General features: G+C 54.0%; 1 protein-coding gene across 1 annotated transcript; it reads right to left on the bottom strand.

Annotated features, from left to right (window-relative positions):
- Positions 1-1,788: 1,788 nt before the first annotated feature.
- Nova2 (NOVA alternative splicing regulator 2) lies at positions 1,789-23,151 on the bottom strand. Its single transcript, XM_090322177.1, has 4 exons — positions 22,432-23,151; positions 12,271-12,414; positions 6,808-6,974; positions 1,789-3,956 (listed from the first exon to the last, which is right to left on the bottom strand). Exons 1-4 carry the CDS (start codon positions 22,697-22,699, stop codon positions 2,838-2,840), a joined length of 1,698 nt encoding a protein of 565 aa, XP_090178303.1. The 5' UTR covers positions 22,700-23,151; the 3' UTR covers positions 1,789-2,837.
- Positions 23,152-24,248: the final 1,097 nt, after the last annotated feature.

The following is a 24,248-nucleotide window of genomic DNA, read 5'->3' as shown; positions in this document are numbered from 1 at the left end:
TGGTGAGTGAGCTAGCTCCTGAAGCTAGCAAACTACCTTCCAGATAGCCCTGGCTGGTGGGGCAGCAGGGCCCCAAGAAAGGTGAATAAGGAGGAGACTGTCACACAGACCTCTAAGGGAGCACTTTCCAGGAGTCCCAGCCTCCAGAGCTATGTCTGTGTGACAGGAATTCTGGACCCAACTGACTGGGATCCAAGGAATGGGCTTAGAGAAAGCAGGAGGCCAAGCTGGAGATGCAAATGATATGCAAATGAGCTCCTTAAATCCCGCCTCCCAGCTCTCAGACCTTATTTTCCCCCTCTCCCTGGCTCCTTCCCCACCTCCTGGGGCCTGAGGCGGGCTGGAGGAAAGAAAGTCCAGCTAGATTCTGTAATACCACATGCAAGAGGAGATGCTATGAAACACTGTAAGGTGGAAGGGAGCAATAGCCCACCAAGACACCCCCACCTCTTACCCCCCACAGCCCCCCAATTGTGTAAGATATGTACAAAGTTATATCAAGAATTATTTTGGCACTCACATCTCCGTCTGGGCTCAGTCTGGAGATTGGGGTGGGGGCAGCAGCAGTAAGAGGTGGGAGATGAGGGTGACAGAAATGGGGCCTGCCCCTCACCCTACCCAGATGACAGGCCGAGCGGATAATTCAGTGCAAGGTTCAAGGGCTATTGCTTTCTAGGGGTTTTCACATTTTGATTTGGGGGTGGCTCTCCAGCTAGGAGTTGAGGCCTCCCAAGTTTTAGGGCTAGGAATTGTCTCTCTGGTGCTCTTCTTCCCTCCTTTTTTTATTTTTAAAGAAGAAGAAGAGATATGGGAGGCCAGATTCCCCCAAAACCGTGGAGAAAAGGGTCCGGAAGACCTAGGAGGGAGACAGTTATGGGTGGGTATGGGGTACCCCTCCCCCAGAGATGCTGATGACAAGACCAGGGCACTGAGGACCCTGCTTTGGGTTGAAGCAAGGGCAGGTGGTCTCTCAGGGGAAGGGGGAGACGAAGGGGGAAGAGGTGGGCTTGGCTATCCTAGTCTATACGGATGGAGGCCCAAATGGACCCACAATCCTTAATGCCGACCACAGCCTTGGTTCCCAAGGGAGCTAGTCTTGTCAAGACTGCATCAGAATATTCTGGTTTCTCAGAGCTGCAAGGTGATTCCGCCAAATCATTCCCAGCCATCAGAGTCCACCAGAGTATGCCAGCTCACTGGGCATCACCAAGCCAGACCACTCTAATCCAGATTACATTCCAGCCCCAGAGAGCCTTCCACGGCACACTGAACTCTACCGGGGCTCACACAGGCCCCACAGAGCCACTGCACACGGGCTCCTCAAAGTCAACGACACAAAGCCACACAGACACAGGCATGCACACGAAAGGAGGGTGGGGCGGGAGTGGAAGGCCATCTGTGACAATGCTTTCCACTGGCTCCACCTCCGACCCCAGCCTGCCAGAGCGAGTTCACAGACTTGGCATGTTTGCATGGAGATGACCTTGACAGTTTGGGGTTTGTCACTTAGCATCCTTAGATAAGCTCCAAATCCCACTTACTCTCTTCCTAGGAAAACTCCCAAGGCAACACCCACTGAAGAGGAGTGTGGGTGAGTGGAGAAGGGTGGGGACTGACCACTGTCCAATGCCGGAAGTGCACCGCTTTGTCCCCACCACTCCACAGGAAGTACCTCCCCTCCCCTTGGCTCACTTGGGTGACTTTCAAGGAAGTACTCATTGAGACCCCGGCGGAGGTGCTGGTCTCTTTTTTTTCCCCACAGGAAGTGACCTCCAGGGAAGTAGGCCTGCCCTGAGCGTCCCTCCCAGAAAACGACTTGACTCAGTGACATCACAACGGAGCCCCCTCCCACACATTCTCACTACTCTAGGAAAAGCCACAGAGATGCCATAGCACATTGCTCTAGTCACCGCACAAGAGGCCTGCTCCCAGGCCAGGCCCAATCCCAGAGCTGGCCTCATTCCCAGGGGGCCTGTGTCCTTGCCCCCATTCAACACAAGAGTGAACATTCCACCCAGACAGGGCAACTCCGGTGGAGGAGGGGCAGGCAGAGGAGCCAAGGAAACCCAGGAACTCTGGGTCCCTGCTCCAAAGGCCCCCATTTGGGCTCGGGCTCCTGGGCTAGCTCGAGGGCCTGTCCCTTCCCAGGACTGTGGAACTGAAAGCAGGAAGGCAAAGAGAGGGGTGTTGTGTTTTGGGAAGGCTCCCCCCCCCCCTCCTCGTTCCTGGTGACCCAGAGATTTCCCTCCCCTCCTCCCAAATAGAAACTACAACTTACAAAGGGAGAAGAAAAAAAAAAAACAACGATCCTTACCGGAGGTCAGGACTGGGGGTGGGGAGGAGGTGGAGAAGAGAAAAAGGAAGAAAAAATAAAAAAGAAAAAGGGAGAGGGGAGGAGGAGAGAAGAAAAGGAGGGAAAGAAGGAGAAAATAACGCTTTGTTTTCTATTAAAATGAGCAAAATGCCATATATACAGATATCACACAGACCTGGGCCCTGGGTAGGTGGGTCAGGCCCAGCCAAAGCACAGGGAGGGGGGGGTGGAAGCGGGAGGGAGGGAGGAGGGGCCAACTCAGAGCTGGGGACGGGGCTTCTGAGCCCCTTCCCCCCGCGCCACTCAAGCCTGCCTACCACGACCGGAGGGGGGAGGGGCGCAGTCGGACCTCCCCCGCCCCCCACCCCGCAGAGCGAGCAGGAGCACCCCAAAGCTGCAGGAGAAGAGGAGGAGCCAGAGGAGGAGGAGGAGGAGGAGGAGGAGGAGGAGGAGGGAGGAGGTCCAGGAGGAGGCGCAGGGGGGAGGACGGGGCGGAGGCGCGCGCGCCCCCCCGCCGCAGGCCTCATCCCACTTTCTGGGGGTTGGAGGCCCGCACGCCCTGCTCGTAGGTGACCCGCTGGCTGATGAGGTATTGAGCGGCTTGCGTGGCCGCGGGGCTGCCCGTGATGGTGACCCTCCGGTTCCGCGTGCCGGGGAGGAACTCGCCCTTCTTGGAGATCTGGATGCGGGCGCCCGTCAGCTCCTGGTACTCCACCAGCGTCTTGCCCCCCTTGCCCAGGATGGCGCCCACTAGGTTCTCGGGGACGGCGATCTCCACCAGCTCCTTGGCGCTCTCGGCCGCCAGCTTCTCCGCCGTCAGGAAGCCCCCGGCGGCCGCCCCGGCGGCGGCGGCGGCGGCGGCGGCCGCGGCCACCAGCGGGCCGCCCCCCGCGCCCGCCGCGGCCCCGGGCCCCGCGCCGCCCAGGTAGCCGTTGGCGGCGGCGGCCAGCGCGAAGGAGCCGAGCGCGCCGGGCGGGGGCGGCGGCGGCGGCGGCGGCGGCGGGGCGGCGCCCGCGGCCGGTCCGGCCCCCGCCTCGCCCGCGTACGACGCCAGCAGGTTGGCGGCGGCGGCGGCGGCCGGGTTGGCGCCCGCGGCCACGGCGGCCAGCACGCCCGAGGCGGCGGCCGAGTTGAGCCCCAGCCCCAGCGAGTTGGTGTTGTAGCCGTAGCTGGCCAGCGTGTTGAGCGCCGTGCTGATGGCCAGCAGGTCGGTGCCCGAGAAGGCGGGCAGCGCGGCGGGGAAGGCGCCCACGCCCGCCAGCCCCGCGGGGCCCAGCAGCCCCGACGCCGCGGCGGCCGAGGCGGCGGCGGCGGCCGCGGCGGGCAGCACGTCGGCGGGGCTGGCGTAGGGCGAGCCGGTGGGGTTGGAGTTGGCCACGGGCCCCGCCACGTTGGCGTAGCTGATGTTGAGGCAGCTGCTGCTCTGGGGGTCTTCCTGTACCTTCTGCACGATGGCGCTCACGGCCTTGTGCACCTGCTCGGGCTCGCCGCTCACCGTCACCACGCGCTCCTGCAGGTTGATGCCCTCGGGCTTCTGCGACAGCTGCACCCAGGCGCCCGACTGCTCCATCACCGCCTTCACCGTGGCGCCGCCCTTGCCGATGATCAGCCCGGCCGTGCTGTTGGGGACGATCAGCTTGGCCTGTGGGGGGGGGGAGGTATGGGGGAGGACGCGGAGAGGGGGATGGGTTGGCGCCCGAGGTCACGGGAAGGCCCTTGGAGGGGTACTGCCCAGAACCCCAGAGCAGGCGCACGGAGTGGCCTTACAGGGTGTTGAAAAAATATATATATATATATATATCACCCTATACAGGTGGCTCGCGCCTGGAATCCCAGCAGTACTGAGGAGACTCAGATCTGAGAGTCTCAGTTCCAGGCCAGCCCATGGCAGGAAAGTCTATGAGACACTTATCTCCAATTGAATACCAAAAAAAAAAAAAAAAAAAAAAAAGCTGGAAGAGCGGCTGTGGTTCAAGTAGTAGAGTGCTAGCCTTGAGCACAAAAGTTCAGAAACTGTGCCCAGGCTCTGAGTTCAAGCCCCAGTACTAAACACACACACACACACACACACTAATTGAACTATACAAGACACAGGTGACTCGGGCCTATAATCCCAGCTATTCAGGAGGCCGAGATCTGAGGATCACAATTCCAAGCCAGCTCAAAAAAGACCTGAAGACTTTTTTTTTTTGTCAGTCCTGGGGCTTGAACTCAGGGTCTGAGCTCTGTCCTTAGGCTTTCTCAAAGCTATGGCTCTTCCACTTGAGCCACAGTACCACTTTCAGCTTTTGTTAGGAATATTACAAGAAGGAATTGAACCCTGCTTGTCGTGCATGCTAGGCAGGCACTCTACAACTAGGCCAAACTCCCGGCCCCTGAAACTCTCTTATCTTCAGTTAACTAACAAAAAGCCATAAGTTGGAACTGCGCCTCAAATGGTAAAGCAACAACCTTAAATGAAAAAGCCACAGGACAGTGCCCAGAGCCCACGTATATCAATGCACTTGCTAGTGCTTTTGAAACACCCCGAAACATCTACTACTCTCAAGCAGGTACCATAATGAATCTCATTTTACAAACAAGAGGCCTGGAGAAACGAAATCACTTGCTTAAGGTCACCTAGATAGGAAGTAAGGACAGAGAAGGAAGGAATTCAACATCGGATTCCAGAGCCTGATCTCTGATTCTTCTGAGTCCTCAAATAATACAAGGCAGAGGTGAAAGCCTGGAGCTCTGTCCTGGAGCTCCTGTGGAGTAGAGGCCGGCCGTGGAAGGCGGCTCAGGCACAGAAGGCTCTGACCCCATTTCCCTGCAGCATCCACACACTCTGGATGAACCCTGAGTCCCTTGTGGCCGCTATCAAAGCGGAGGGAAGAGGCAACGTCCTTGCCTTCCTGTAAGCTGTGTGTAAACCGGGCCCTGCTCCTGACACAGGAATTTGGGAGAGGCTTAGCAGGGCCGGAGGAGCCGGGCCGCTTCAGCACCAAGGACAGTGGCTGTGCTCCAGGCGTCACAGCCCGCTGTCTTTTTTGGGGAGGGGGAGGTGGGGAAGGGGCGGGGGGGAAGCGAGCTTTGTCTCTGGCCACGTCCTTCTAGGCCTGGCTGCCCACCGCGCCCCTCGCGAGCTGGTCGGAAGTCAGGATCCCCTCTCTGGGCCCAGGAATGCCCGAGTCCTCCTACCCAGACCCTCTCTCTTCCTCTGTGCACCCAGAATCGAGCGCAGCCACGTCGGCGCGCTCCCTCCTCCTCCCACCACCCGGGGAAGGACCACCGAGCACAGGGGCGTTGCCTGGGGAGGGGGTCCACCTGCCCCCAGCGTGCGCGCCGTCGTCATGGCAACCAGGAAGGCCCGCGAGGCGATTGGCCCGCTGCTAGCCACGCCCCCAACGCTACCGCTTCCCTGGTAACTAAGGTAACCGAAGAGCAGCTGCCCTCCTCCCCCATCCATCCCTTCCTGAGAGGGCTGAGTGGGATTGGGACCCCCCCTACCCCTCCCCCGCTCTCTCTCCCACGAAGTATCACCTCTGCCCTCCCAAACACACAGGAATGATGGAGGAGGGGGAGAGGAGTCCACCATGAATCTTTTGGAGTGGCAGAGCCGTCGTGCAGCCACTTCCGGTTGCGTACAGGAAGTGGGAAGCAGGTCGTTCCGAGAGACAATGGGGCGAGGCCGCGGGGAGAGGAGGAGCTGGGGAAGGGTGAGGCCCTGGGCTGGGGTGTCCGCCGTCTGGATGAGTCCCACGCCCGGGGGCCGAGCCGGGCCTGGGCTGGAGCTCGGGGCCTGGGCCCTTCCTCGGGTTCTCTCAAGGCTAGAGCTCTACCCCTCGAGCCGACTGAGCTCTTTGTGTGGGGTGGGGATGGGGGGTCATGGGGCTTGAACTCTGGGCCTGGAGCTGTTCTTGAGCGTGGGGTGGGGATGGGGGGTCATGGGGCTTGAACTCTGGGCCTGGGGCTGTTCTTGAGCGTGGGGTGGGGATGGGGGGTCATGGGGCTTGAACTCTGGGCCTGGGGCTGTTCTTGAGCTCTTGAGCTCTTCAGCTGCTCCCTTGAGCCACAGCCCCGCTCCCCCTTTTCTGGTAATTAATAGGAGATAAGAGTCTGTTCGCAGGCTTTCGTGCCCAGGCTGGCTTTGAACCTTGATCCTCAGATCTCAGTCTCCTGAGTAGTTAGGATTACAAGTGCGAGCCACAGTGCCCCGCTAACTGATCTCTTTCTAACGTCCTTTTTTTTTTAAATTTTTTGATCCAAGAATAGGACTCAAACTTGCCATCTGATGCTTTGCCTTCACTCACTGGCTGCTGGTCTACCACCTAAACCACGCTTCCAGCCCCTGACTTCCTCATAATAATTAGCAATAAAATAAATAATCAGCGGCAGGTATTTGGTGATAAACTCATTGTCCCACTGACCCCCCCATGCAGGCACTGGCAGGTGGGGATCCCCTCCTGAATGTCACCAGCATTCACAGCAACCCACCCTCTGGCCCAGCTGACCTGCTTGGCTCTGTCGGGGTTCATTGTGGTTTGGGGTTGAAGAATGTTGACCACCTCAGGTTTGGTCATCGCTTGAGGAATTTCTCGGACTTTCTCGGCAATAAAGCTATGCACAGCATTCAAGGCCTCTGCTGTGCCCTGTACTAGGCACACCCGCTCTGTGGTTCCTGTTGAGCAAGGAAGAGAGAGAAGAATGGGGCCATTTCCTGAGAGACAAGCCCCATTTGACAGAAGGGGAAACTGAGGCAGGAGTGGACCTGGCTGTTTGATGGCTGTGTAGTCAGTGTGATCAAGCTGCTATGAGTGATCAGGAGGGACATGAATGAATGAATGAATGAATGGAATCCGTTTCATAATCTGCACTTTATCTCCCTCCCCTAAAACAGCCCTAGAGCATGAGAGAATGATGCTTTGGTGCTTGGCGCGCCCACAGAAGCCATGGTTGGGACGACCAGCCTCAGCTGCCTCTTCCTAGTTCTTTCGGGCTCCCCACGGTTGCTCTGGCAACCATTCACTCACTGTGGGCCCCCCCTCCCTTCTTCTAAAAGCTGAGTGCTCAGGCCTGTAACGGTTACCACAGTAACTGGAACCCCCTTATCGGTCTGGCTGGCCTGGTCCTCAGCCCACCCCCAAGGGGAGGGGGGGGATGAGGGATGAAGCTCAGTTGCCATGGCAACTCCTCAAAGCCTGCAGCGTTGGCCTCTGGGCTTTTGGAGAGGATGGGGAAGGAGTGGGGGATGGGAGGGAGGCTGAGTGCTTGTCTGAACCCACCAGATGGAAGGGCTGAGAGGTGGGGGAGAGGGCAGGGGTGTAGGTGGACCGGGGAGAGCAGGGTAAGTCAAAGGCAACGCTTGGAGGATGAAGACATTCTGTGAAAGGAGGGTGGGCTTTTAGTTGCCTTTGCTGGGGACCCCTTCAGGGCCTTGGCTACAGATATGATGTGTGTGTGTGTGTGTGTGTGTGTGTGTGTGTAGCTGGGCAAAACTAGATTACCTTAATTTGTATAAGAGACAAAAAGAGTAACAGATATGAGACTTAGTGTGTGGTGGGGATGAGCTGAGTTACAATACTACTTTCAAGGCTGAGCAGAGTATGAGTTTGAAAGCATAAAAGACTCTCAGGAAGGGGCCAGGAGTTTGGCCTAGTGGTAGAGTGCTCACCTAGCATGCATGAAGACCTGGGTTCGATTCCTTGGTACCACATACATAGAAAAAAAGCCAGAAGTGGTGCTGAGGCTCAAGTGGTAGAGCTCTAGCCTTGAGAAAGTCCAAGGACAGTGCTCAGGCCCTGAGCTCAAGCCCAGGACAAAAAAAAAAGACTCTCAGGAAGTAGGCTGTAAGAGGACATGAGCAATTCACTGGCAGTGTGCATGTGTTCATATGTGTGTGTGCACCGTGTGAGCAAGGGGAGATGTCACACCCCTCCGAGGATCCACACCCAATGATGCAGGAAGCAGAGATGTTCAGGGATAGCCGTGCGATTGGATGGCCAATGTGCGTCTGTGAGTGTGGCTGAGTGTGTCACAGCAAGACAAAGATGGCTGCACTGTGATGGCCTGAGTGCACACACTGAATGTTTGGGTGAGCGTGTGTGTGTGCTCTGTGTGCTCAGTGTGAGTGGCCCATCCTCCTCCAGAGGGACACTTCCTGGGTGTGTAAAACATCCTGAATGTGTGCCAGCCTTCATGGCAGAGTGTCTGGAACACTTGGCAGTACCACTGTCCAGTGAGCCTGGCATGCCAGCTGAAGGCCCCATGTCAGCTTGGGACATCATCTTTACTTTTAACCCCCCCATCTCTGAACAATGGCTAAGGTCAGTGCCAAGGGTGACTCAGCCAGCAGGCTGCTTCTGGCTGTGTGTAAATAGGAAAGGGTGTGGGTCAGGCTGTGGAATGAGGTGGGGTGGGGAAGGGGGACCCCCCGCCCCGGAAGATCTGGCTGAAGTGGCCAGGATCCCCATCTCTGTGAGCATTTGGGACTGTCCACTCTTTGTAGTTCCTAACTTGGGGGTCATTGGAGGGTCTTACAGCAGGAGGGCCCAGTTAAATTAGGGAAACATATCCCATAGCTGGTAATTCTGTAATGCCAAGCACCGGGCACCATGCAGAGCCCTTCAGCCAGGCCCTTCCGCTGTGGTCATGGTGACTAAGTGAAAACCTCTGTCCCCCAATTTACTCATGACCTGGAACGTCAAAGTGTTGGTCTTCAGCTCAAGGCTACCGCCCTACCCGTTGAGCCACAGCCCCACTTCCTCTTTTCTGGTGATTGATTGCAGATAAGAGTCTCACATTCTTTAGTGCCCAGGCTGGCTTTGAACTGCAATCCTCAGATCTCAGCCTCCAGAGTAGCTAGGATTACAGGCTTGAGCCACCGCGCTCGGCTAGGTTTGTGCTTTTTTTTTTTTTTTTTTTTTTTTGTGCCAGTCCTGGGCTTGAGCTCAGGGCCTGAGCACTGTCCTTGGGCTTTCTCAAGGCTAGAGCTCTACCACTTGAGCCTCAGCACCACTTCTGGCTTTTTTCTGTGTGGTACTGAAGACTCGATCTGGGGTCTTCATGCATGCTAGGCAAGCACTCTACCACTAGGCTGAACACCCGGCCCCAAGTTTGTGTTTTTTTGTTTTTTTTTTTTTTTTGCCAGTTGTGTGTCTTGAACCCAGAGTCTGAGCACTGTCCTTAGACTTTTTTTTTTTCCCTCAAGGCTAGAGCTCTACCCTATGCTAGGCAAGCACTCTACCACTAGGCCAAATTCCTGGCTCCAAATTTTTGGTTTTGGAAATTATATTTCAGATAGGATCTCAATTTTTTTTTTCTGGGGCCAGCCTTAGACTGTCATCCTCCTATTTGTGCCTCCTAATAGCTAGATGACATTGGGGATTACCATGTCTGCTTTCCTATGATCCTGAATCACTTTTTTGTTGTTGTTACTAGGAGTTGAACTCAAATACTCTATCACTTGAGTCAGGCCCCCCCCAACACTTTCATTTTCAGAGTGTGTGTGTGTGTGTGTGTGTGTGTTTGTGTGCCTAGCCACCAAGAGACCTCAAATGCCAGTGAACAGAAAGAAAGAAAAAATAAGAGAGAGGAGGGAGGCAGGGAGGCCCAGAGAGAGGGAGAGAGGAAGGAAGGAAGGAAGGAAGGAAGGAAGGAAGGAAGGAAGGAAGGAAGGAAGGAAGGGAGGGAGGGAGGGAAGAAGGGAGGGAGGGAGGGAGGGAGGGAGGTAGCCGTGCAGAAATGGTCCTGAAGTCTTAGGGTCTTGTGTTTCCAGGTACTTCCAAAGACCAGAACAAGGGAGCTGGATCCTTCACCTCTGAACTAAGAGTTGGCCCAGGTTGAATGAGTCTGGAAGTCTCTGATGGGGAGTGTGTGGGGGGGTGCTGGTCACCTCTCCAGGACCTGGGGTCTCAGGCTCAGGAGAGATGGTGACTCCCACTGTTCACCTCTAGGAGAAGCAAGGCTGGATGGTCCCAGCCCCTGGGCTCCTCAGCAGCCTGGCTCATGGGGCATGTTGGGAGGGGATGACATAGCTCATGGCACAGAATGTGATCTGGGGCCCAAGAGCCAGTGTCCTCAGATGAGTGTCCTCTGCAGAGGACTCATCCACCTCATGTGGGCTATGGGGTGCAGAGAAACTGGGCCAGAGTGGAAGAGAGAGGGAGGAGGCCTCCAGTGGGTCATTGGATTTTTCTGTAAATTCTGCCAGAGCTGCTTAGTGAGATGGGAGGTTGGGGGGGGGGGGAGAGGGAGAAGGAAAGAGAGAGAGAGAGAGAGAGAGAGAGAGAGAGAGAGAGAGAGAGAGAGAGAGAGAGAGAGAGAAATGTGTTCTGACCCTGAGAGCTCTATCTCTGATGTTTGACCTAAAAAACTGCAAGGGGAGATTAAGGATGAACTAGAATCAGCTCCAGTTCACCATGCCTTTCCTGGATTTCTGGATGTCTTGTATGAGAGGAGGGAGAGACCCTGGGAGGGTCCTGGGAGTGGAGGAGGGCGGTGGGCGTGGTTCGAGAGAGCAGAGGAGCCTTGAAAACTGTGTGGTTGAAGAAGAGGTGAAGCCTGAGCAGAGACAGACAAGGGACTGGGTGTGCAAGGAATGGGAAAGTCAGCCATGAGAAGCTGAGAAAAGAAGTTGGAGGAAAGAAATGGAAAGGGGGACCTGGCAGCTGTGGGAGGGGGTGGTGAGGAAGCCAGTAGATAAAAAGTTGGCCAACAGAGAAGTACCTAGCTAGCTACTGGGAAGTGGCTGAACAGAATTCTGAGAACAAGGTGAGAACCTGGGGAAGAAAGGAAGGCTGGTAGATGAGAAAAGGACAGACAGAGGGAAGGTCAGACAGGACAGATGGGCCAGGGTTATCCAAACAGAAGCAGAATGTGAGCTAGAACGGGGAGAAAAAAAGAATCGGAAATACAGAAACCAAAGGAAAGCTGGGGACTCAAGGATGACCTAAGCTGGGCGCCTGTAATCCTAGCTGCTCAGGAGCCTGAGATCCGAGGACCATGGACCAAAGCCAGCCAGGGCAGGAAAGTCCATGAGAGTCTTCTCTTCAATTAACCAGAAAAAGTTAGAAGTAGTGCTGGGGCTCAAGTGGTAGAGTGCTAAACTTGAGCAAGCAATTTAGGAACAATGCCCAGGCTGAGATTAAGCCTCAAGACTGGAAAAAAGAAAAAAAAAAAAAAAAGCTGGGAGCCAGTGGCTCATGCCTGTATTCCTAGCTACTCAGAAGGCTGGACCTGTGGATCATGGTTCAAAGCGAGCCTGGGAAGAAAAGGACTCTTATCTCCAAATAACCATTCCAAAAGTGGTGACAGAGCTGAGGCCAGAAGTGGTAGAATGCTTGAGCAAAACAGCTCAGGGACAATGCTCAGACCCTGAGTTCAAGCCCCATGACGGACTCTCAGAAAAAAAACCCAAAACTACCAAGAAGGCTTGAGGGTGTAGTAGTTCTCAAGTGTGAAGTCCTGAGTACCACCAAAAATTAAAAATAAAAGCAGAAAACAAACAAACAAACAAGCAAACAAAAAAACCTGAGAGACATCTCACTGAGACGAGCAAACGAGGGGACAGAAATCCAAAGGCAAGAGCCTGGGGTATGTGTTACATGGAGGGCTGGCCTCCCCAGGCCCCGAGGGACACTCTGACACCTGCCTCCCCTTCCATCGAGGCTCCTCTAACTGACCCAAGGGGGCAGGTGTGTGGGAAGGGACACATCTGCTAGCCTCATGCAAATGAGCTATGAATATGCATCAGGCCATTGTCTGGCCCTGCCCCCAGCCCCATCTGCTCAGGCCAGGCCCCCTGGTTGGGGGCAGCTCTGTCTCCTTAGGGGGAGGGGAGGTCTCCCCCCCCCACCCAATACACACTACTCTCAGTGCCCCCAAAGGCACCCCCTTCCTCCTCATGCAGGGTCCAGATGTGAGGGCAGGAAGAAGAGGAGGAGGCCTGGGGGGTGGAGACCCAGACCGGTGCTCACCAGGGTAGAAATCTTTGGACTTGGACAATTTGATAGTGGCTCCCGTCTCCTTCTGCAGCTGCACGATGGTCTGGCCGCCCTTGCCGATGATGGAGCCCGCAGCGTAGCTGGGGATAAGCACCTTCAGGAAGTATTCGCCTTCCTCTGCAGGGCATGCAGGGTAGAGGGGAGTCAGTGAGGGGTGGGGAGCCTCCCAGGAGGGGTGCAGCATAGGGTGGGCAGAAAATACTATAGAAATTGCTAGTAGCCAGAGAATACAAATTTGCTCCATTCATTCAGTCATTCAACAAACAGCAACGGAGCCTCTCTCTCTGGGTGTGGGAAAACAGCCATGAGAAATAGTAAAAGCTAGCTGATTTTGTGAGTAGATGAGGCAAATAAGGCCAAAAGAATTTCAGCTTACCTAGCTATGTTCTTCTAGAAAGTGAGAGAGAGAGACAGTCTATTTCATGTCAGATTCAAGTACAAACTAACTACCAAAATACAAAGAGGCAGGGAAGGGGACAGGGACCAAAGAGGACAATGGCAGATGTAGAGTCCAGGGAAACCCTTCTAAAGAATATAACTAAGGCTGGCTCACATCTGTACGCCCAGCTATTCAAGATCTGAGGATTGTGGTTCGAAGCTAGTCAGAGCAGGAAAGTCCATGAAACTCTTATCTCCAATTAACCACCAAAAAAGCCACAAGAGGAACTATGGCTCAAGTGTAGAAGACACTGCACCAGGCTTTGAGTTCTAACACCAGGACTGGCACGGGCGAGCGTGCACACACACACACACACACACACACACACACACACACACACACACACACACACACTGTGTGGGACTCTACTACTTGAGCCACAGATCCACTTCCAGTTTTTTTGCTGATTAATTAGAGCTAAGAGTCTCACAGACTTTTATGCCCAAGCTGGCCTAGAACCCTGATCCTCAGATCTCAGCCTTCTGATTAGCTAGGATTATGGGTCTGAGCCACAGGCGGCACCAGGCTAAACACACATCATTATTCAACATCGACAGCATCTCTGTTGTGCCAGACTCGCAAACACCAGTTCCTATGAGCTTTCACACTGGTTCTATGAGGGAGGCACTATTAAAATCTCATCTACAGAAAAACTGAACAAAACTGATATCTCTGGTTCCAGACCGATGTCTTCAGCCTCCTGAGTAGCTAGAATTGCAGGTGGGAGCCACTAGTAGCTGGCTTGTATTTTGTTTTTGAGACAGGGTGGTCTAACCTTGGGCTAGGCTGCTCGCAAACTTGATCTCCCTCTGCCTCCATATCCCAAGTCGCTATAGCTACCATTGGGACTATAGATAGGAGCTTCAACCTTTTCCAGCAAGCAAAGGAAAACTATTTTCATTGTCTCACATGAAACCCAACATACTGAGCAAATGGTTCAACCACCACCACGTGGGCTATGTGGGGGGAAATTATTATAGCACTAAGAAAGGGTACTCATCGACAGTCCCATCAATCTTTTTTGTTTTTTGTTTTTTTGGGTTTTTTTGGCCAATCCTGGGCTTGAGCTCAGGGCCTGAGCATTGTCCTTGGACTTTCTCAAGGCTGGAGCTCTACCTCTTGAGCCACAGAAACACTTCTGGCTTTTTTCTATGTGTGTGGTACCAAGGAATCGAACTTGGGTCTTCGTGCATGCTAGGCAAGCACTCTACCACTAGGCCAAACTCCCAGCTCTCCCAGCAATCTTAGCATGTAGATTTTCCAGGTGAAGTAATGCATACCTGTAATTCTAGCTACTTGGGAGCCTAGGCTTGAACTACATAGCAAGACCTTGTTTCAGAGCAATTAAAGAAAAAAAGAAAAGAATATGAATATAGCTCAGTGGAAGAGCGCTTGCCTGGCCTAATATAAGGCAAAGCCCAGTACTAAATGAATAAATAAATGAGCTAGCTTCATGTCTTTCATCCTAGCTTCTCAGGAAGTAAAGATCTGAAGATCCTGGTTTGAAAGTAGTTCAGGCAGACAAATCCAAGAAACTCTTATCTCTCCAGTGAACCACCAGAAAGGCAGATGCAGAACTATGGCTCAACAGGTAAAACGCCAGCTTTGAATAAAAATGCCAAGTGATGGTAAGGTGCCGGTGGCTCACACTTGTAATTGTAGTTACTCAGGAGATCTGAGGATCATGGTTCAAAGCCAGCCCAGGTAGAAAAGTGTGTGAGACTCTCATCTCCTATAAACTACTCCCAAACCTCAAGTGGTGCTATGCCTCCAAGTGGTAGAGCACTGGCCTTGAGTAAATGAGCTCAGGGATAGTGCCCAGGCCCTGAGTTCAAGCCTCACAACCAACAACAACAACAACAAGCCAACACGGGCAGTTTGGAGGCCCGGCTCAGTTAGTACTATGCCAGCCAATGAGCCATAACCATCAGCTATCAAGATCAAGTGTCTCAGTTTCCCGAGGAAAAACAAGAAAAAAAAAAAAGCTAAGTGAGAGCAGGATGCCCTGAGTTCAAGCCCAAGTAGCAGCACAAAATAGATCAACAAATTAATTAGAAGGTTCAGGGTTCCCTGGTCAATTTAAGATGAAGTGTGGCCAAGTGGGGCTGGTGTGTGGCCTGTCAGGCATGGGGCAGGATCCCAAATAAAGAGGTTTCCCCTCTTAACCTCTTAAAATGACCTAATGAAACCCTTTATGCCAATGAGGTAATTGCGCCCGCCCCTAGTGCCTTCCCATTGGTCCTTCCTGCCAGGCTTTCCCTTCCTCCCTTTACTCCTCTGCCTGTCCCAGAGACACGCAGGCTCTGGGTGCTGGGAAAAGCAGGAGGAATTCTCAGGAATCCTGAGGCTCCGGCTTCTCTCTCACCACTTTCATCTTTATTCCCTGCTTTCCCCTGAGAGAAGGGGTGCTCGTGGGCATCTCTCAAATAGAGAGGGGGCTGGTGCCTCTCCATTCTCTGCCTCCTCTCTCTTTGTCATCCCCTGTCAGGAGCAGGGAATTATTATTGTTCTCTGTGGACCAACCCAAGCAACTCGAGATAAGTACTGTGGGTGTTTTATCACTCTCCAGTTCTATAACTTGGGTTACGGAGCCTCCAACCTCTGTAGACTTCAGTTACCTCACCTATGAGTCTTGCTTTTATGGGCTGCTCTGGAACTTGATCCTCCTATTGATGCTTCATTGCTGAGTGACAAGAAAGAACCTCTGCACCCAGATTTTTATTGTTTCGGGGGCATCTTGTGATTTTTTTTTTTTGGCCAGTCCTGGGGACTGAACTCAGGGCCTGAGCACAGTCCTTGGACTTTCTCAAGGCTAGTGCTCTACCATTTGAGCCAAAGTACCACTTCCTGCTTATGTATGTGGTTCCAAGGAATCAAATCTGGGTTTTCATGCATGCTACAAGCGTTCTACCGCTAGGCCAAACTCATGGCTCCAATGTCTTGTGATTTTGTAAAACTAATTTTTGGCCTAAGCTGGCATCAGATATGTCCTCCAAATCTTAGCCTCCTGAGCAGTTAACCAGTAATCCTAGCTAATCAGGAGGTTGAGATCTGAGGATCAAGGTTCAAAGCCAGCCTGGGCAGGTAACGCCATGAGATTCTTATCTCCAATAAACCACTCAAAAAAAGCCAGAAGTGGCATTGTGGCTCAAGCAGTAGAGTGCTCACCTTGAACAAAAGAAGCTCAGGGACAGTACCCAAACCAGAGTTCAGGTCCCAGGACCAACACGCACGCACACATGCACGCATGCACGCGCGCGCACACACACACACACACACACACACACACACACACACACACACACACAAAGGATTACAGATGTGAGCCACTGTGCCTGATTTTTATCATTATTATTATGTTCTTTATGAACAAATAGTAGATGCGTTGCAAGTAGGAAAACAACTCTTAGGCATTTCAGATAGGCTCTCACTTTGTAATCCAAGTGGGCCTCAAATCTCCAGTCCTCCTGCCTCAGGTATATACTACCATGTCCGGCCAGCATGGGATTTTTGTTGGAAGATCAGGAGAAAGAGCTTCTTGAAGGAATTCCCCAAGCTATTTTCTGCTTCTTGGGGGAAGAACATCTTTTCAGGGAAGATCTAAACCCAGTCGCCTGCCCTGCCTTCTTCAGTTTTCCTCCTATGAACTTCCTGCATTATTATCTCTTCCCTATTTTTCTTCCCTTCCTCACCTTACCTCCTGATGCCCTATTAACTCCCAGTCCCCATTTAGGTGCTGGGACACAACAGGGACCAGGTGTGACATACAAGGTCCATTTCCTCCATTTTTTTTAAGTGCCAATCCTGGGACTTAAACTTAGGGTCTGGACACTGTCCTTGGATAATTTTTGCTCATGGCTGGCACTCTGCCACTTGAGCTACAGCACCACTTCTGTCTTTTTCCTGTATATGTGGTACAGAGGAATTGAATCCAGGGCTTTGTGCATGCTAGGCAAGCACTCTACCACTAGGCCAAACTCCCAGCCATCCTTGATTTTTTTTGCCAGTACTGGGACTTGAACTCAGAGCTTGGGCACTGTCCTTGGGCTTTCTCAAGGCTAATGCTCTACCACTTGCCTGGGTGCTGGTGGCTCTCACTTGTAATCCTAGCTACTCAGGAGGCTGAGACTTGAGGATCATGGTTTGAAGGTAGCCAGTGCAAGAAAGTCTGTGAGACTCTTATCTCCAAGAAACCACCAGAACACCAGAAGTGGTGCTGTGGCTCAAAGTGGTGGAGAGCTAGCCTTGAGAACAAGTGCTCAAGGACAGTGCCCAGGCCCCGAGTTCAAGTCCCATGACCAACAAAACAACAACAACAACAAAGCAATAATAGCAAAATGAATAAAGAGAAAGTTTAAAATCGTTATTAGCCATTAGAGTCATTGGTCATTACTAGTCATTGAAAGACTCGGTGATCTTTTTCTCCCTAAAACACATGAACATATCAAAATATATTAAAAATTAAAAAATAGTGTTGTTGCCATATCCCCTCAACTCTCCCTGGAGTGCTTGGAGATCCCCATCTCAGACTAAGGCCTGTAGAAACTCCAAACTCTTAACTTGGAGTGGCCCACACCTGTAATCCTAAGATTGGAGGGGCAGAGATGCAGAGGATCTTGGGTTGAGGCCAGCCCAGGGGAAAAGTTACTAAGATCTCATTCTGATCAAGAAGCCAAGGGTGTCAGATTACACTGTAATCCCAGCTGTGTGGGAGGCTACAGGTAGCAAAAATAGGAGACTCTATATGAAAAATATAACCCAAACCAAAAATGACTGGACGAATGGCTCAGGTGGTAGAATGCCTGTCTAGAAAATGCCCAACTCTATATTCAAAATGCCCAGTATCACCAGGAAAAAAAAAATCAGTCTGCTTCTGGTCCTTTCTAGAATCTTCTCCACATCCTTTCATTTTGTTCCGGGAGGAGGTGGAGTGGGGGGGGGGGGAGAAGCTAGGCCTGTATCTCCTAGCCTTGTTCCAAGGGCACAGATATGACTCCAACTGAACTCAGAGCCCCAGAAATCACATGCTTTCCATCAGTTGAAACAACTAGCTTTGCACTTGCTCTGCTTGTGGGAAAGTTCTTATCATGGAATATCACGGAAATAAACTTTAGATGCCTGAACTTGTTCACCCACCCAACCAGTGCCCCCCCCCCCAGCTCCTTTCTTGGGATATAGACAGCTCTCTCTACTCAATGAAACCACAAACAGAAGAAGAGGCTCATGGCCTCAGGGCTGCAATTTCAGCCATGTCTCCTTGGGGGCTTGCACCTGTCATTCTAGCTACTCAGGAGGCTGAGATCTAGAGGTCTGAGGTTCACGGCCAGTCAGGGCAGAAACATCATCAAGTCTATCTCCAAAATAACCAGCAAAAAGCAAACCAAGGAAGTTGAAAGCCCTGAGTTCAAACTCTGGTGCCACAAAAAAAAAAGTACAGTCAGAGGTACACATGATACAGTGTTTTGTTGATGGAACTCAGGTGCTCTGTCACTGCAGCCACACCCCCAGCCCTTTTGCTTTTAGTTTGTTTTCCAGATAGGGTCTCTTAATTTTGCCGGGCCAGACTTAAGTGATGATCCTCCTATTTCCACCTCCTGAGGAGCTGGGATTATATGCATGTACCACTGCACCTGGCTCTTGAGTGGTTTTGGGGGTGATAGAATGTGTGCAGGGACTAGAAGCTGGGGTGCTACTCCGTGGGGACTGAGAATGGCAGAGCTGGTGGTTTTGGTGTGTTTTGTGGAGGGATGAGAAGGCTGGGGCATGAGGCTGGCATTGCTACTGAAGAGACTGTGGGGGGGGGTGGGGAAAAACCAGAGATGCTGAGGGTGCAATGGGAGAGCAGGTGGCCAGAGAGGGCTGCAGGATGTCTATCCGACATCCCTCAGTGGAATGCCTGTGTAGAAGGGGCAGCTGGCTCCTGCAGGGCTGGGACCAGGACATAACTGTCTCCTTAGGATGGCTCCTGATTGGCTGGCACCAAATGAGTCTTACTACATTCTGAGTGTCGCAGGAATGGCGACAATAGCTCTTGTTTATGAGGTGCTCACCACCGGCCTGAGACTTCACATCCAAAAATCTCACTGCCTGCAGGAAGCCATCCCAGACAGGCCAGCCACCCACAGAGGCAAAACTTAACATCCCCATTTTCAGAGAGTCTGTGGTCTCTCTGCCAAAAGGTTCCATTCTGGGGCTTGCACCTTGGTGACACTGTCTTTGTGTTAGAGACGGAGGGACACCAAGGTGGCTGCTGGGATTTTTTGGGTTGTGACATATGTGTATGCCTGTATACGGCTCCTTTTCCTTTGCTTTCTCTGTGTTTGCAGGGGCATCAGAGGTAGAACACAGGCAGGAATATGAGGCATATTACAACTGTAGCTTAGGAATTAGCTTGTCGAGCCAGGCAGAGTAGTCTCAGCTAACGCTGGGAGATATGGGAAGGAAGATCCAAGGCTGAGGCCAGCTCTGGGCAAAATACATGAGAAAATAACGAAAGCAAAAGAAGACTGGGCTACGTGGCTGAAGTGAAGGCAAGCCCTACCTGCCTAATAAGCTTGAAGCCATGAGTTCAAGTCCCAGGACCACACACACACACACACACACACACACACACACACACTCACTAAAGATTTGTTCTCCAGATTGCCTCACCAGATTTGGAGGTGATCCTTTTATTTCTGTGATGGTCACCTGCCTAGAGTCCTCCCTCTGACCTTTTCACCACAGTTCACCTACTCTCAGTGCCCTCCCAATGGCATCTGCCAGAATAGCTGGTACCTGAAAGTCACTCGGATGAACTTCCATCTCTTCTATTCCTCCCATGTGTCCCAGAAGCAAGGGGGAGGGACAGGGGTTGAGGAGAAGAAACTGCTTCTGTCTGGCCTGCCACTACTTCCTATGAGACGCGACCTCTCAGCTTCCACATGGGGGCCCATACAACAGAGCGGGCCTCCTGGATCTGAATCACAGCTCTGCCTGTTGGTAGCTGGCTGACCTTGGACAAGTTGCTTCACTGCTCTTTGGGCCTCAGATTTTTCATTGATTAGATGGCCAATGTAACTGTTATAAGGATTGAAATGAGCCATGCTGATAAGTTCCCATAATACTTTGCACATCGAAGCACCATAAACATTTGCCATTATTGCAATTTATTATTCTTGTCAAAGTGCGGGGAAAGGCATTAAACAATCATTGTGATGCCTACGAGTACATTGTCATTGCAGTTAAGTTCCTGAAGGTCAGAAAAGGCTGAGATGGGGAGGGGCGCCGTTGACCCAGCACCCCACACCCACGGCCATAATGGGCCATTATTAACATGTGCTATCCAGTTTTGTTTTGTTTTGTTTTGAGATCAAAGCCCAGGCCCCTTACCCTGACTTGCCCTGAGACTGTCAGTAGAAAATTGTTCCCCTTGCCTCAGTTTCCCCCAGGGTATCCTGGAGAGGGGAGAGAGGAAAATCTGAGGGAAGATGGATCCTGGAGGATGACAGGCCATTAGATAGCTGTGGCCCAGGACCCCTACATCCTGCACTCCTTCCTGCTCCCCCGAATAAGAGCTGTGTAACCTTTGCAAATAGTCTCCTACCCTTTAAGCCTTGGTCATCCTCATCTGTCAAAAAAGCAGCTCCCATCATCTCCATTGGAGGGTTGTGCAAGAACTGTCCCCAATTCTCCTAGTAGGGAGGGGTGACAGTCCTTAGCAGCAGCTCATTGTTACCGCTGCCACTCTGGAGCTTCTGGAGCACCTCAGTGCCTTTAAGGCAAAATGGGGGATGGCTCCCCTCCAGACCCCTGTCCAGCAGGAGAGGTGGACTGGCAGGCTGAGCTCAAGGGCCTTCTGAGTCCCCATTCTCTCCAGCACTGGGAATAGCAGTGGGACAGGAAGGAGGGAAGGAAGTCGGCTGGGACATTTTCATGTGTGTGCTGGGGGTGGGGTGGGGGTGCAGGAAGAAGGACAGGAAACTCCCTCCCATCCCTCCCCCACTTCCCTTTCCCTCGCTTTCCACCGGCCATGCTCACAGGCATGCAAGGGGGTCCCTGACTTCTGTCCTATGTGGCTGGAGGTTGGGAGGGGGCTGCCAAGGGAAGAAACCAGAGGAAGCTGTGTTTATCTCCATAGAGGGACTGGGAACCTTGCCTGCCCCCCAACATATCAGAGAAAGAAAAGGGTGCACTGGACCTCAGGCCACCCCTCTCCCATCCGGAGGAAAAGGCCAGAGGAAGTGGAGCTTTGGGGCAAGGTGACCCAACAGGGAGGAGTTTTACTGATCTGGGGTCTCTCTCCTCCCAAGGGTCTGGGCTCTGAAGACCCCCTCCCCAGAAGCTGCCTCTCCCCACCACAATCCCCCAGCCTGGCTTTCCTTCTACACACAGCTCCCCAGGTCACACACCTTATGGCATCACAGACACATACACGTGCACACACATGCGCGCACACACACACGCACACACACACACACACATACACTTGTCATACATCTCATCTCATCCATCTCTGGCCACACACACCCAACCTCTTCCCAGCTTCTTACACACACACACACACACACACACACACACACACACACACACACATGCTTCCTTCCCCGGGTTCTCATGCTTGCACGCCCCTGTCATTTAGGGGGACTATCCCTTGTTACCTACCCCAAGCCTGAGCCTCTGGCTTGTCACACCCCCCTATGACATCACTGCTGCCCACCTCCAGGTGTCACGCCCAGCCACAGCCTCTCTGGAGTCACACCCACACCCTTTTCTTGTCATCAGCCTTCTCCAAGTCCCACCCTGCCCCCATGGCTGTGTCACACACGGGGAACCTCTGTCCCCAGTGCACAGGGCCATCCTAGTGAGAACCCCCCACACACACCCCTTGCTCGTCACACACACGCACACACGCCTCACTCCTCTTCCACTGGCCTCCCTTCTGGGTGGCAAGCACACGGCTTCTCTTGGCACACATCCGTCTCCCATGGAGGGTCTCAGACATAGAGCCCGGCCCCTCTCACCTAGCCTTGTCTCTTACACACCCAACTTACACATCCCCCCTGGATCCTGTCAGCTCCAGCCTCTCTGTCACACACCTAGCCCTCGTGGGGCTCTCATGGACACACACACACACATACACTCTCTCACACTCACACATGCACCTGTCCTAGCCTCCCACCCAACTTTACACACCCACCTCTTCCTCCCTGTCATCCAACACACCCACCCAGCCTGGCTCCAGGCACAATCCGGCCCGGGGTCCCCCGGGGACGAGCTCTGCTCAGGACATCCCCGGGGAGGAGGACGGGGGCAGCTCCCGGGTCCACGGCCGCCTCTACTCCCTCCCCTCCCCCCGCCGGGCCACGCAAGCCGCGGGAACACCCCAGCCCCGAAAGGGTCACGCCACACACCCCTCAAGGACGCGGACGCCGGGCCCGGAGGGACCCGAGTCCCCCATCCTCGGAGCCCCCCCACCAAGGACACTTTCCACCCCCTCCCCCCCAGCCCCTCGGATTCAAACAAAGCTCTAGGCCCCGGGGCCTGCGGCGGCGAGAGGAGGAGAGGGTCCCGACCCCCTCCCCGCTCCGCCTGCCCCGGCTCCCGCAGGGGCGCCCCTCCTCTCCGCCACCCGGAGCCCTTGCACCTGCCAGGGCCGTGGGGGGTGGAGGAAGGCGCTCCCCCCCGCCGCTCCCCTCGCGGGGCGCCTCCCTCACCTCCCGTGTTGCTGCGCTTGGTACAGACCACCTCGGGGGGCGTCTCGAGGGGCCGCTTGCGGGAATCCGGGGCCTCGGGCTCCATGGGGGGGGCCTGGGGCGGCGGCTGCTGCTGCGGCGGCTGCGGCGGCGGCGGCGGCTGCTGTGGCGGCGGCGACGGCTGCTGGGGAGGCTGGGGCTGCGGCGGCGGCGGCGGGGGCGGCGGCGGCTGCGGGGCCGCGGAGGCCGTGAAGAGGCCGTGCACCGCGCCGGCGGCCATCATCCTCATGGTGGGGGGGGCGGGGAGGGGGAGGGGGCGGCGAGGGGGGAGGGGGACCCCGCGAGGGGGGGAGCCCGGCTCCGGCTGTGTGTGTGTGGGGGGGGGCGCGCTGACACAGCCTGGAGAGCGGACGCGAGCCGGGTGGGGAGAGGGTGAGAGGGGGTCTCGGATGGAACCCCCCCTCGTACCCCAGAGAACGGAGAGGTGGGGGTCTCCCTCAAGATCTGAGTGGTCAGGGGACGGGACCTCCCCCCCCTTTCTTTAGTCCCTAGGGAGGAGGGCCGAGCCCCCCGCCCCCCCCCGCCCAGGCCCTGCTAGGGGCGGGGGGCTGGAGATGGGAGGAGGAAGAGGAGGAGGAGGAGGAGGAGGAGGCAGCCGCTAGTGGGGGCCCGGGGGGCAGTGGCGGGCGCGGGCGGCAGCGGCGACAAGGCTGGCGGTGGCGGCTGGCCCGAGCATCTTCTTCCCGGAGGCTCCCACAGCGGCCTGGCCCCGCCCACCTGCGGATGCCACGCCCATGCGGGGCGAGACCACGCCCTCCGCGCGCCCATTGGTCGACATTTGAAGCCTGGGCCGCGTCCTTCCTGGTTGGCCACGCCCCCCCGGAGTTGAGACCTAGAGACCGGAGCCTTCATCCATCCTCAGGACTATGGGTTCTTCCCTCGCCATCCCCACCCCTCATCTTTAAGGAGCTTTTCTTGAGAACTTCACTTTGGTGCCAGGACTGGTACTAAGTAAGTGATTCACAGAAGTGATCGCGTTTAGCCACAGGGGGTAAAAAACGAATTCTTCCAGCCACTTTTATTATCCTCATTTTATAAGCCAGGAAAAGGAGCCTGAGAGACTTGACATCACTGCATCAAAAGAAGATATTTTGTTTCTTGTTGTCTTCTACACCTCCCTCCCCCCAAAAAAAGAAGCAGGGAAATCCTAGCCGGGTAGTCGGCTACTCAGGAAGCTGAGATCTGAGAACCACTGTTTCTGAAGCCAACACTGGCTGGAAAGTCCATGAGATTCTTATCTCCAATGAATCACTAGAAAAAGGTGAAATGGAGCTGTGGCTCAAGAGATAGAGCACTAGCCTTGAGCAAAAGAAAAGAAGCTCAGGGACAGTGTTCCTGAGTTCATGCTACAGGACTGGCACAAAACGCACACACACACACACACACACACACACACACACACACACACACACACACACACAGAATGGATACAAGACTGCCACAGGGACTCAGAGAGCTGAATCCAATAAAACATGGAGTTCAGAGGTTGACATATCAATACCAGTAGTCCCGGGCATCCTGCCTAAGTGCCAGGTTTTAGCCCAGATGCGGGGTCACCACAGGAAGCAAGATGGCATTCACCTCTTTGGGTCAGGATTGCCACCAGATCATTAAAGAATTCTGATTTTTCAGAGAACAAAACTTAAGTTTGGGAACCTGGAATGTAGTTTGTCCAAGAGCTAGCTGTGGAGTTTGTCCACAGCTAGACAGAGGGGAAACTGGGGTTTTCATAGAGGATGAGCTTAATTTCAGAACGCTCGCTGGAAATGTGTGTAGTG

Source organism: Megascapheus bottae, chromosome 31 (genome assembly GCF_031878675.1).
Source record: "Megascapheus bottae isolate mThoBot1 chromosome 31, mThoBot2.hap1, whole genome shotgun sequence".
NCBI lineage: Eukaryota > Metazoa > Chordata > Mammalia > Rodentia > Geomyidae > Megascapheus > Megascapheus bottae.
The sequence above is the reverse complement of the archived record's forward strand: the minus strand, read 5'-3'. Positions and strand labels throughout refer to the sequence as shown.

Bases quoted from the DNA above. Each gene is read 5' to 3' on its own strand.
- Nova2 (XM_090322177.1), bottom strand. From the start codon at position 22,699: ATGAGGATGATGGCCGCCGGCGCGGTGCACGGCCTCTTCACGGCCTCC. The intron at 6,975-12,270 runs GTGAGCACCGGT...CTTGCTCAACAG, and splicing joins GTCCAAAGATTTCTACCCTG to GAACCACAGAGCGGGTGTGC. The intron at 3,957-6,807 runs GTCAGCTGGGCC...CCCCCCCCACAG, and splicing joins ACCCCGACAGAGCCAAGCAG to GCCAAGCTGATCGTCCCCAA.